This window comes from Ranitomeya imitator, chromosome 2, assembly GCF_032444005.1.
Source record: "Ranitomeya imitator isolate aRanImi1 chromosome 2, aRanImi1.pri, whole genome shotgun sequence".
Lineage (NCBI taxonomy): Eukaryota > Metazoa > Chordata > Amphibia > Anura > Dendrobatidae > Ranitomeya > Ranitomeya imitator.
The window spans coordinates 415743586-415757563 of NC_091283.1; the positions used below are offsets into that span (position 1 = coordinate 415743586).

At 46.1% G+C, this 13978-nt stretch overlaps 1 protein-coding gene across 2 annotated transcripts in view; it reads left to right on the forward strand.

Moving 5' to 3' along the window:
* FAAP100 (FA core complex associated protein 100) overlaps window positions 1–11123 on the forward strand; it is a 58750-nt gene extending 47627 nt beyond the window's left edge. Inside the window, exon 10 of one of the 2 annotated variants that reach the window (XM_069750752.1) lies at window positions 6511–11123. In XM_069750752.1, the coding sequence (XP_069606853.1) occupies window positions 6511–6642 (132 nt within the window). In that variant the 3' untranslated portion in view covers window positions 6643–11123. Of the gene's footprint in view, window positions 1–5018; window positions 5220–6510 lie in introns of those variants that run through there. The other variant, XM_069750753.1, reaches the window with a different exon arrangement.
* Window positions 11124–13978: the final 2855 nt, after the last annotated feature.

The window sequence follows — 13978 nt, forward strand, 5'->3', positions numbered from 1 at the left end:
GAACACCAGTCTGACGGGCCTCTCGATTCGCCGGATTATCAGGCGAAGGTGGATAGTCTCATAGAGCCCGTCAACCAGACTTTGAAGGTTGACGAGGACTCTACCTCCACCCCGGATCACGCTGTGTCCTTCAAAAGGACCAAACGTACTCACAGGGTGTTTGCCAATCACCCTGAGTTTCTGGACATAGTTCAACAGCATAGAGAGAGGCCGGACAAACGCTTCTCAGGTCAGAAGCCTCTGGAGGCGTGATACCCTTTCTCACCGGATCTGCGTAAGCAGTGAGCGGAATCCCCTCCGGTTGATCCACCTGTATCCCGTCTGGCTTCCAAAACACTTCTATCCTTTCCAGACGGATCCTCGATTAAAGATCCCATGGACTGTCTGATAGAGAACCTTGCCCATTCGGTTTTTGAAGCCTCGGGTTCAGCACTCTCTCTTTCGCCGCGATGTTGGTAGCCAAGGCAATGGTCTCCTGGGCAGATACTCTGAGAAGAACCATACAGGGTAGTGATCTTTCCCTGGAGGCAGTGGATCAGGCCAATCTATTTGGTACGCGCTTCTCTGGATGCGGCTAACTGCGCTGTGCTTGAGGCCTCAAATGTCATCTCTATTAGGTGGGCACTGTGGCTCAGGGAATGGCGAGCGAACTCTGCGTAAAAAAAGTCCCTAACCTCTCTGCTTTACCAGAGCGGTCGTTTGTTCGGAGAGAAGCTGGATCAGCTTATCTCTGATGCCACAGGTGGGAAGAGTAAATTCCTCCCCCAGCAGAAAGTTTAGCGTCCCTTTTGCTGCCCGCAACAGTCTAGTTTCCGATCCTTTTGCAGCAATCCCGGTTGGTCCACTACAACCAGCTCTTCTGGATCGGGGCGCTCCCCTCATGGGGACAGAGGTCCCCAGGTTTCGTATAAGACAAAACCAGTCGTGGATGAGCCGACCTAAGCAGTCCAGATCTAAGGGAGCCAGGTCCCATAGATTCTCGCTTAAATGCCTAGCTCTCTGTCGTTCATGACGAATGGGTCAGGGACCTGGTGTCCTCCGGATACAAAATAGAATTTTCTTCCCTCCCTCCAGCAAGGTTCTTCCCCTCTTGTCTTCCCAAAGCGAAGGTGCAGACACAGTCCTTTTACCGGGCCATCGATTCGCTTTGTCAAGACGGGGTCATTATTCCGGTACCAGAAAAGGAGAGGTTTGAGGGGTTCTACTCAAACACTTCAGGGTGGAGTCCCTCTTCTCTGTCATCTCCTCTATGGAGAAGGGGGAGTTCTTAGCATCCATCAACATCCGGGATGCTTACTTTCACATCCCGATCTTCCCCCTTCACCAGAAGTTCCTGCGCTTTGCTGTCCGAGAGGAACATTTCCAGTTCACAGCCTTGCCCTTCGGCCTCACCACCGCCCCCACTGTGTTCACGAAGGTTATGGCGGCAGTCATGTCCATTCTGCGCTCTCGGGGTGTGGTCGTGTTGCCTTACCTAGACGACCTTCTAATCAAGGGACCGTCCTTCCAGGCCTGTGCGGAGTGCATGCGTATCACTATGGATACTCTTTGTCGCCTGGGCTGGATGATAAACTTAAGCAAGTCTTTCCCCGTTCCAGCTCAGCAGATATCCTTTTTAGGCATGACCCTGGACACTTCCCGAGGGTTGGTGATTCTCCCTCGAGACAAGGTTTTAGCCCTTCAACAGAGAGGCTGGGCACTTTGTCGTCTTTATCCTCATTCCATCCACTTTGGCATGGGGGTCCTGGGCAAGATGGTGGCAATGGAAGCTGTTCCCTTTGCCCAGCTACACCTCCGCCCTCTGCTGCATGCGCTTCTGGTAGCCTGGGACAGAAACCAGTCCTCCCTCGACCGTGCCGTTTGTCACCGCGGGTCCAGCAGGCGCTCCGGTGGTGGACGTTGCGGTCCTCTCTCATCCGGGGGAAATCTTTTCTCCCGGTTCATTGGCTGGTGGTCACTACCGAAGCCAGCCTCCTCGGCTGGGGAGCTGTCTTCCATCACCACACTGCCCAGGGGCGTTGTCACCTTAGGAATCGCACCTTCTGATCAACGTCATGGAGATTCGGGCAATCTGGTTGTCCCTGCGGCATTTCCATCGTCTTATGGCGGGTCGCCCCATCCGAGTTCATTTGGACAATGCCACGTCTTTGGCATATATCAACCATCAAGGTTGCTTCCCTCCCTCCAGCAAGGGTCATTGCTGGGGGACTCCGGACGTGGATCTGATGGCATCAAGACTAAACGCCAAGGTGCGAGAGTTCATAGCTCGGTCCCGGGATTCAAAAGCCATCGGGGCGGACACACTGGTTCTTCCGTGGCGTCAGTTTAGTCTTCCATACGTGTTTCCCCCACTTACGTTACTCCTAAGGGTCATCAGGAAGATAAAGGCGGAGGGGGTCCCAGTGATCCTGGTCGCTCTGGACTGGCCACGCCGGGTGTGGTACGCAGAGTTGGTGCAACTTGTCGACGTCCTCTGGCGATTACTGGATCGTCCGGACTTACTCTCCCAGGGCCCGATTTGCCACCAGAACTCACGGGCCCTGTGATTAACGGCATGGCAGTTGAATCCTGGGTCTTAACCCAAGACGGGTTCTCCAAAGAGGTAGCGTCCATCATGATTACCGCTTGGAAGTCTGTATCGGTGTGCATCTATCACCGCACCTGGAAAAACTTTTTTTGCATGGTGTAGAGAACGTGGTCGTCCTCCTTGTCGTCTCCGTTCCCACCATATTGGAATTTCTTCAGTCTGGTCTGGACTGGGGTCTAGCGCTTAGTTCCCTCAAATGTCAGGTTTCTGCCTTATCTGTTTGGTTCCAGCTCAGGATCGCTTCCAATCCGCAGTTGAAGACTTTCATTCAGGGGGTTTCCCACGTGGTGCCTCCCTATAAGAATGCCCTTGGATGCCTGGGACCTTAACTTGGTCCTGGGTGTTCTACAGGAGTCTCCTTTCGAACCACTGCAGGACGCTTTGCTATCCCACCTTTCATGGAAGGTCGCTCTCCTTATCACGGTGACGTCAATCAGACGGGTCTCAATCAGACTGGCCTCTCTGTCCTGTCGAGCTCCTTTTCTAATTTTCCACCAGGACAAGGTGGTTCTCAGGCCGTCGCCGTCCTCCTTGCCCAAGGTGGTTTCCTCTTTTCACCTTAATGAGGACATTGTCCTGCCCCCGTTTTGCCCGTATACCGGATGGAGAGGGCTCTTCACACTCTGGATGTGGTGAGGGCTCTTAGGAGGTACATCTCACGAACAGCGTCCTTCCATAAATCGGATGCTTAATTATTATTATTATTATTATACATTTTTATAGCGCTATTTATTCCATGGCGCTTTACATGTGAATACGAGGCAAATATAGACAAATACATTAAACATGAGCAGATAACAGGCACACGGGTACATAAGGAGGGAGGACCCTGCCCGCGAGGGCTCACAGTCTGCAGGGGATGGGTGATGAAACATTAGGAGAGGGCAGGGCAGGTTGCGCGGCTTAATTCATTCTTCCTGACGGTCACAGGAAGGGACTCGCCTCTTCAGAATCCACAATAACCTGGTGGATACACTCGGCTATTCAAGAGTCTTACAATCTCAGGGGCAAGCTTATCCCAGCGGTCGGTGGGTGCTTCTTTGGCCATTTGGCACCAGGCGTCGGCGGAACAGGTTTGCAAGGCTGCGACTTGGTCTAGTCTGCACTCATTCTCTAAGCTCTACAACGTTCACACTCAGGCTTCCGCAGATGCAGGCGATTCTTGCAGGCGGCAGTAGTGCATCTATAGACAGTTGGTACATGGGGTTTGATCTGTTGTCGGTTTCCCAGCCAGGGACTGCTTTAGGACGTCCCATGGTCCTGTGTCCCCCAATGAGGCGAAGGAGAAACTTGGATTTTTTGTATACTCATCGTAAAATCCTTTTCTCTGAGCCACTCGTTGGGGGACACAGCATCTACCCTATTGGCTTGACGGCTGTTTGTTCTGCGGTTTGACATGTTGTACCAGTATTTGATGGTTTTGATCTCCTTCTGCTTTGTCAGTGAGCTGGTTCAGACTGGAGCCAGTGGTAGGTGTATATTGCAGAGGAGGAGGAGTTAATTTTTAGATATTCACTTAGTGTCAGCCTCCAAGTGGCAGCAGCATACATTCATGGTACTCTGTCCCCTAATGAGTGGCTTGGAGAATTGGATTTTACGGTGACTACACAAAAATCCATGTATTTGGTATTACATTGTCCGTAAAAGTACGATCTATCTTAATGTAAAATTAATTAACTTGATCGGTAAATTCTGTAAAGAGGAGATAAAAGTGGAAACACTAGAATTGCTTTTTATGATCGCCACCAGCACTGCAAAAAATACAATAATAAGCGATAGTGTGTACCATAAAATTCAGAATGTAAAAACACCAGCTCGCCACGTGAAAAAAAAAACAAGCCCTCACACAGCTCCATGAAATCTGTTATGATCCGGTGACCTTGGAGCCGCATGAAACTTTCTCTGGAGTAGGTGGAAACTGTACTGACCACAAATCCTGAGCTTACACCGCAACTAGAAGTAGCCGTGGGGTGTGCCTAACAAACCCTAGACACCTCGTCACAGCCGGAGGACTAAATACCCCTATAGATGGAAATAGGAATTCTACCTTGCCTCAGAGCAGAACCCCAAAGGATAGGCAGCCCCCCACAAATATTGACTGTGAGTAGGAGAGGAAAGACACGCAGGCAGAAAACAGGATTTAGCAAAAGAGGCCACTCTAGCTAAATAGGAAAGGATAGGACAGAATACTAAGCGGTCAGTATTAAAACCCTTCCAAAAATATCCACAGCAGATAATACAAAAAATTCCACCATCTAACTAAAGACGTGGAACGTATATCTGCAACTCCTGAGAATCCAACAAGACTGAGAAAATACTGACACAATCTAAGCTGGACAAGAAAAAACAAATGAATAGCACTGATTTATCAAGCACACAGCATGTGTGCCACAGAAACAAAACCAGACACTTATCTTTGCTGATTTGGCAGCAAGGCAGGAGGAACCAGACAGAGGTCCAACACCTCCAACAACCATGGACAACTGGCAAGGACTAATGAATCCTGCACACCTAAATACCCCAGTCAGAACTGCAATCAGCAGATAAACCTGAACAGAACTGCAACCCAGGGACAACTGCATTACCACCTACAACCACCGGAGGGAGCCCAAAAGCAGAATTCATAACAGAAATCCCATCATGACTGGAGGTATTTTTGGCTTTAGTTTTTTGTTACCCTTCTTCCCAGAGCTTTTTTTATTTTTCCGTCAATATGGACATGTGAGGGCTTGTTTTTTGCAGGACGAGTTGTACTTTTGAATGACACCATTAGTTTTAACATAACGTGTCCTGGAAAACGGGAGAAGAAAGTGTGGTGAAATTGCAAAAAAAAAGTGCAATCCCACACTTGTTTTTTGTTTTGCTTTTCTACTAGGTTCACTAAATGCTAAAACTGACCTGCCATTATGATTCTCCAGGCCATTACGAGTTCATAGACACCAAACATGTTTATGTTCTTTTTTTTATCTAAGTGGTGAAGAAATATTCCAAACTTTGTTAAAATAAAAAAAATTGTGCCATTTCCCAATACCCGTAGCTTTTTCGTTTTTCGTGATCTTGGGTCGGCTGAAGGCTTATTTTTTGCACGCCGAGCTGACGTTTTTAGTTATACCATTTTGGTAGAGATACGTTCTTTTGATTGCCCATTATTGCATTTTAATGCAATGTGACGGCAAAAAAAAAAAACGTATTTGTGGCGTTTTTTTTTTTCTTGCTACGCCGTTTAGCGATCAGGTTAATCCTTTTTTTTATTGCTCGATCGGGCGATTCTGAACACGGTGATACCAAATATGTGTATGTTTGATTTTCTTTCTTTTTTATTTATTTTTGAATGGGGCAAAAAGGGGTATGATTTGAACTTTTTATATTTTTTTTATGTTTTTAAAAACATTTATTTTTCACTTTTGGCATGCATCAATAGTCTCCATGGGAGACTAGAAGCTGCCATAACCTGATCGGCCCTGCTACATACAGGCAATGATCAGATCGCCTGCATGTAATAGAATACCTCACTTGCTATGAGTGCCGACCACCGGGTGGCACTCATAGCAATCCGGCAGTGACAACCATAGAGGTCTCCAGGAGACATCTGGTTGTCATGTTAACCCATCGGTGACCCGCGATCATGTGACGTGGTCACCGATGGGTTGATTCCAGAAATGCATGTTAAATGCCGCTGTCTACTAAAATAGTAGAAATACATTACATGTTTGGTAGCACTGTAATCATATTGGCTCAGGGAATCATGTTGTCACATCATTTTTACTGCACATTTAACACCATAACAGTAAAACCCCAAAACCATGTCAGAATTGTTTTTTTTTAATCACCATTTCAAAGCAATATTAATTTTTTTCTGCCAGTTTTCTTTACTCTATGGTATAATACAATTCTTCTAACAAGATCTCGTTCTTCATACTCAGCCATTGCTAAAGGAAGTGAAGAACCTGAGAGAGCGCCTGGGTGCGGATGAAGATGTCCTCTCCAGTGTATATGCCCAGAGACTCTTCCACATCTACAGAGACTTACGTGATCCAGGCCTTCTCTTCATATGAGTCTGAATGTAATCTTCGCACTGTCGCCAGAGACGTGTCAGGATCACATGCGTCACTGAGGTTAGATGAGAATTCCAGTGATCGTTGTCTGACATGATGTAGATGTAATTATGACAACATTATTAAAGGAAACTCTTAAGCTTCTCATCAATGAAACAAGCCGAGCCTCGTCCATGGTCACCTTCTGCTTCTTTCTCCTTCTTACTACATGTGCTAATAAATGAGTCTCCTTTTTGACTTCCAGATACATGAGATCTGGGCCCCGTTTGCATCTGCACATTGTGTCACATATAAAGGGGGATTTACTGAGACTGAAGTAAATCTATGCTTCTTAATAAATTTGGTGCACCAGAGACTTAAGGTACCTTCACACTGAGCGACGCTGCAGCGATACCGACAACGATGTCGATCGCTGTTTGGTCGCTGGAGAGCTGTCACACAGCGACCAACGATGCCGGTATCCAGGGTAAACATCGGGTTACTAAGCGCAGGGCTGCGCTTAGTAACCCGATGTTTACCCTGGTTACCAGCGTAAAAGTTAAAAAAAACAAACACTACATACTTACATTCCGCTGTCTGTCCCCCGGCGTTCTGCTTCTCTGCGCTGTGTAAGCACAGCGGCCGGAAAGCAGAGCGGTGACGTCACAGCGTCGGGGACAGACAGCGGAAGGTAAGTATGTAGTGTTTGTTTTTTTAACTTTTACACTGGTAACCAGGGTAAACATCGGGTTACTAAGCGCAGGGCCGATTCAGCGATGTCTGCAGGGAGTCCAGCGACGAAACAAAGTTCTGGACTTTCTGCAGCGACCAACGATGTCACAGCAGGATCCAGATCGCTGCTGCCTGTCAAACTGAACGATATCGCTAGCCAGGACGCTGCAACGTCACGGATCGCTAGCGATATCGTTCAGTGTGAAGGTACCTTAACTGGCAGAGATTTTCACTAAAACTTACACCAATTTCTGTTGTAATTTATAGTAAATTATTGGTTTGTGATTTACCCCATCCCCTATAGCGAAGACCCACCTACTTTTTTAAAAAGTGGAGAGAGAGAGAGGTGTAAAATGAAAAAGGTGCAATCTGGATATGCACCAGAATTTGCAAAAAAAATAGAGCAAGAACTATAAATAAATCCATGCATCCTGAGAAAAAGCAAAAGGTAAAAATGGGTAAAAAAGCCCAAATCAGTTTTATAAATTTTCACACTCTGACAACCAAGGTGGAGAAAAATAAGTTAAGTCACACAATAATCTCAAAGGATGTAATATTCCACATGTTAGGTTCTGCAGAAAAGACAGCAGGAAGTTTTTCTTCTTTTCATGAACATCTTGATAGTAACATATTTAAGCAATACCCAATTTATATCAAGAAGTGGGAGGGAAATTTGGGCCCTATGCAGGAAGAACGGTGGCGAGATTTTCTTGAAAGAACACACCACACCTTTCACCTAGTGAGGCTCATTGTGTTTATGTATACAATTATGGCTGAAAGTGTTGCCACCCTTGAAATTGCTCCAGTAAATTATTTTTCCGAGAAAACTATTGCAAATACACATGTTTTGTTATACAATTGTTTGTTTCCTTTGTGTGTACTGGAACAACACAAAATAAAACAGAGAAAAAAAAGGCAAATTGGACAGAATTTCACATAAGCCCTAAAATGGGCTGGACACAGTTGTTGGCACCCTCAACTTAATATTTGGTTGCACACCCTTTGGAATAAATAACTGCAATCAATCGCTTCATATAGACATCAACAAGCTTCTTACACCTCTCAGCTAGAATTTTGGACCGCTCTTCTTTTGAAAACTGCTCCAGGTCTCTCTGTGAAGGTGCCTTCTCCGAGCAGCAATTTTAAGATCTATCCACAGGTGATCAATGGGATTTAGATTCGGAACTCTCCAGCGCTTTGTTTTCATCCATTTCTGCGTGTTTCTTGAAATGTGTTTGGGGTCATTGTTTTTCTGGAAGACCCATGACCTAGAATGCCAACTCAGCTTTCTGACACTGGGCACTACATTGTGACCTAAAATCTTTTGGTAACCTTCTGATTTCATGATACATTGCACACAGTCGAGGCACCCAGCACCAGAGGCAGCAAAACAACCACAAAACATCTTTGAACCTCCAACATATTTGACTGTAGGTACTGTGTTCTTTTCTTTGTAGACCTCATTCCATTTTCGGCAAACAGTGGAATGATGTGTTTTACCAAAAAAGTTCTATCTTGGTCTAATCTGTCCACAAGACACTTTCCCAGAAGGATTTTTAGCTTAACGTACATTTCTCCATCGCTTCATTGGGGGACACAGGAAACCATGGGTGTATGCTGCTGCCGTTGGTCAGTTTTAGCTTGGTGTCAGTAGGAGGTGGACCCATTTCTACTTTAGTTTTTTTGTTGTGTTTTAGTAATGATTTCCATTTTGCAGCTTCAGATTTTTTTATTATGGGCGACAGAGTTTAATTGGTCACTCTGATCTCCCCCCTAAAGACCGAGAGCACAGTGTGGGATTGCGTCACTACTGTTGTCTCCTTGGTCCACCTGGAAGAACCCTATCCCCCTAACACATCAAGAGTGTTGAGGGCATCCACACTGCAGACTGGTCCTTGCCTACATTCCCCTGACACACCCCCCCCCCACCCCTTCCTCCCAATGCCAGGCATGCAATGTGAGGAAGACGGAAGCGGTGCCTTCCAGCCTCCCAACGGTCAACATCGGGACGCCTGATGACCGTTTTCCCTATTGTACCGTGAAGATGGATGTCGGATCCTTCATTACAGGTATAAAACGTGAAGTTGGATACCAGAGTCCTCAGGACAGGTATCCCTATCTCCCAAAGTCGCTGGAAATTAGGGGGGTGGTGGGGCTCCTTGTAAATTATTAAGAAAAAAAATGCTCATACTATACCTTTCCATTTTCATTTTGGGCTCAGGGCCCGCAGTGTTGGACAGCTCGTTTTTATTTTTACAGCCCAGCAGTAGTCCCCACGCTACTCTGGTTCTTCCTGTCAGCCAGGTCTATAAATTTTGTCCCTGGCTTGGCCTGGGGCCTGCTCCTGCAACCGGGACACGCCGTTGCCATCCCTGCCAGTCGGTTTCATCGGCTCTGGAATGCTCCCCTCCTACCGACCTCAACCTATCACAGCGCATTTTGCTCCCTGGATGCACGGGAACCCAGTGCGCTTTCTCATGCCTCCCCTCCTAGTCTTGCTCACTTAAGACCGAGGGTTAACACTTTTATCGATCCCCTTCAGTTTGCTTACCGACATAGATTGGGGGTGGACGATGCTATTCTTTCTCTGTTACATAGTGTACATTCATTTCTGGAGATTGACGGAACCACGGTGCGAGCGATGTTCTTTGATTTCTTGAGTGCATTTAATTCCCTGCAGCCACCTTTACTACACAAAAAGATGACTGATATGAAGGTGGAGGTGGGGGTGAGAAATTGGATAACTGACTACCTATCAGATCGGCCACAGTTTGTACAGATGGTAGCAGTTGTGTCAAGCAGATTACTGAGCAGTGTTGGTGCCCCCCAGGGAACGGTGCTTGCACCCTTTCTATTCACACTGTATACATCAGACTTTCAGTATAAATCTGATCTTTGCCACCTTCAAAAATTTTCGGATGACTCCGTGGTTGTGGGTTGTATTAGGGGAGATCAAGGGGATGAGGAATATAGAAGGGTGGTGTCGAATTTCGTGGATTGGTGCAATGGTATCTATCTACAACTAAATGTTAAGAAAACCAAGGAGTTGGTGGCTAACTATAGCAGGATTAAGTTGGAATGCTTACCGATCACTATTGCTGGTCAGGAGGTAGAGCAGGTGGAGAGTTACAAATATTTGGGGGTACATTTGGATAGCAAACTGGACTGGAGATGCCACTAAGAGACTTTCTACAAGAAGGGGATGAGCAGATTATATTTCCTAAGGAAACTGAGGTCTTTTAATGTGTGCAGCAAAATGTTAGAAATGTTCTACCAGTCTGTGGTGGCAAGTGCCATCTTTTTTGCTATCATATGCTGGGGTAATAGTGTGCGGACCTCTGATGCTAATAAGCTGAATAAGCTTATCAAAAAGGCAAGCTCTGCTGTCGGCTGCAATGTGGACTCTCTTGAGGAGGTAGTGGAGAGAAGAACTCTGAAAAAGTGTATGGCAATTATGAACAATAATGCACATCCACTATATGAGCTATTCATGAGACAGAAGAGCACCTTCAGTAACCCGCTAATACTTCTGAGGTGTAAGAAGGAAAAATTTAAATCGTTTGTGCCAACTGCTATGGGGATGTACAACAATAACATTAGGGTTAAATCATAAAGGTGATTGTCCACTTTATTTCTTCTACTTTTCAGTTCACCCGCTGTGTATGTCCTATTCTAATGTATAATGTCCTTCTGTCAACAAACTGTCATGTCAATTAAGTAATTAATTTTATGATTTTTATGATGTAAGTTGTGCTGCTGTGATACCATAATTTCCCACGGGATCAATAAAGTGTATCGTATCGTAGTCGCCATCTTCCTTCCTCCGACACCATTACATAGATTCGATCTGCGAAGCCTCTGCAGCTCTACCTGGAGCCTGTCTCCATGGACCGCAGAGTCATGGACTTGGCCTCCCGTCCTGGTACCATGTTTTTAATTTCCACTTTATACTGGATATGTCCATAATTCCACATCGATAATTTTTAACAAAAGCCCTTCCTGCTATTGCTAATACTTCCACGAATTCATCCCCCTCCCCCTTACCCCTCCTCCACTTCAGTTCAATAGGATATAGCACAACAGGATAGGATTCAAGGACAGTCTTCCATGGCTGTCTCTGCATTCGACATAAGGGCCTTTCCATTGAGAATGCCTGCAGCTGCTTCTATGGTATGTTCCCTCTTTCAGGGGTCGCTATTTTGTATAGTTCATTCATATCCCACCACGGTATCCAGATCTAGACCGCAGCAATCGAGTGGGTTTTCCTATACCCACATCCATCAGTATTCTATACACGGTAAGTCACACGCAAGGTACCACAGGGACAATCGCAGCAGTGTGCTAGTGCTCTGTACGCTATCCAGAGAGATGCACTATCTTCCACATGCTCCATTGCCGATTGCTGCGGTCCAAGGTTCCTGTCCACTATCCAGTGACTCAGAAGCACTATCTACTGGCTATCTCATGGCTGATCGCAGCAGTGATACAAGTATTTTTTCGCTACCCAGTGAGGCAGACGGACCATCCACCTAATGACAGCTCGCACCGCGAAACATGATAATGTGTGCAAACTGTAAAGCGCTGCGGAATATGTTAGCGCTATATAAAAATAAAGATTATTATTATTATTATTATGTGCTCTGTTCACTCTTCAGAGAATGAGAACTACCATCTGCTGAGAACCACAATTCTCATCACCGCGGTGCTCAAAGGATGTTTCTGTCCACTATCTAAAAAGTCAGCGCTTTATCAGTAGGTATTATGGCTATTGTATTCTTTCCCTCCTAGTGTTTAGATCATGAATCTTACGGTTAGCGCTATCTCACTGGAACAGTCCATACCAGCTCACGGAACCCCTGGCCACGTTTGACCTTGTGGTTCCCAGGGTCATCACTCTTCCCTAGCTGGTTGTCTCAGTGATGCTGTCTATGCCTGGTTATCTGCACCAGGCACCATTCTGGAGTCCCTTCTTCAAACGGTCGACTTCGCTGAGCAGATTGCCTATTGGTATTTTCTCTGACTGCTGCCGACGGTTCTCGACCTTCATTGTGATTATCTGTCATGTGGTGGCTCACGTCAATGTAAGTGATTTCGCATGAGAGGATTCTTGCTCTCTTCTTCCCATGTCCTCCATATCTCTGGTCTGGGTCAGTCTGAGCTACCCTAAAAGCCTCAAGTTTGTCACTAGTTTTCCATAAGCGGGACCAGTCTTCCTTCCAGGATGGCTCCTGGCTTCATACTGTTGTTTCTCAACACTTTGGTTCTGGGCTCAGATCCCACAATAGTCAACTCTCTATACAGTTGTAGGTTCCTTTTTCATTTAAATTTTCTTACGGTCCAGTGATACTGTTTAACAGTACTTCTCCCATTCTGGATCTCAGATTTACGTACTATGGTGTCCCTTCACGTCCTCTAGGATGGATGCCTCATTTTCACGGATAATCCCATGGAACCTTAGACCTTACTCAGCCTAGAGCGCTTGAATTTTGTCTCCTTTAATCCTTCCTGTCTGAACTGCCAAAGAGGTCAAGAATCCCTCGATTGGCTTCGCCTTTTCACCAGTGCTCTTACGAGGATCACAATTATGGCCCAAGGCTCTTCTTCATGCATTCTGCAAGATTTTTTATGCATCTCTTGGAGTACTCCTCCCTTTTGGATCTTAATTTCAATGGAGTGAAGTCGCTTATTTCAACTCTTCTTGGAACTAAACAGCTCTGACCTTCCATTCCACGTCCCTCTCATCCAAGCAGTTCCCCACTCTCATCCAAGCAATTCCCCATTCTCATATCCTTGACCTAGTAGCGCTGTTCTATCCTCCTTCTTTCCAAAAAGACCTTTATTATATAAGGTAGTTCGCAAGGCGGACATCCTTGTTCTCAGTTGGAGAATTTTTATTCAGTGTCGCACAGTTCAGAATCACCCATAATCGAGAGAAACTTCTTCCTTTTTCTTCTGAAACTCAGTACGGTAGAATTCTCTTTGAGCCGTCTTATGCATCTACTACGTTTACGCTGCGTCTTCTTCCTAAATGGAAACCAGATTCCACCACTCTCAACTGAGCTAACTGGTCTGGACTGATCAAGGCCTGCCTGGGTATTTCAACAGTTCACATGTTCAGAGTAAGCTACGTACCACAACCTCCCAATCTGCAAAAGCCTTCTAAAAGAAAGGGGTTGACTCATCTGATGGTCCTCATTCATAGTTGTTTATAGTGGAACATATGCAACATCGACTCGATGACACAAAAGATTTCTTTGGAGTTCTTCAGTCCGCTTCTAGGTTGTGTGACCCAGTGGTTGTTTTCCAGCGCTTTGTGGTCTTCTGGGCTTCCCATCCTTCTCTTCCTTCAGGAGTTAGTCCTTCTCACAGAAGTGGTCTACCTTCTCATAGACTCTTATTGGAATCCTCCATATCTGTTTTCCGGTAACAGCCTTTTCTTGATCGCTTCATTGGGGGACACAGATAACCATGGGGTGTATGCTGCTGCTGCCAGGATGCTGACACTATGCAAAAAAGGATAGCTCCTCCCCGGCAGTATACACCTACTGACAGGCACCAAGTACCTCAGTTTGTGCTTAGTGTCTGTAGGAGGTGGACCTGGATCTTCCCAGATCTGCAGGTGGTT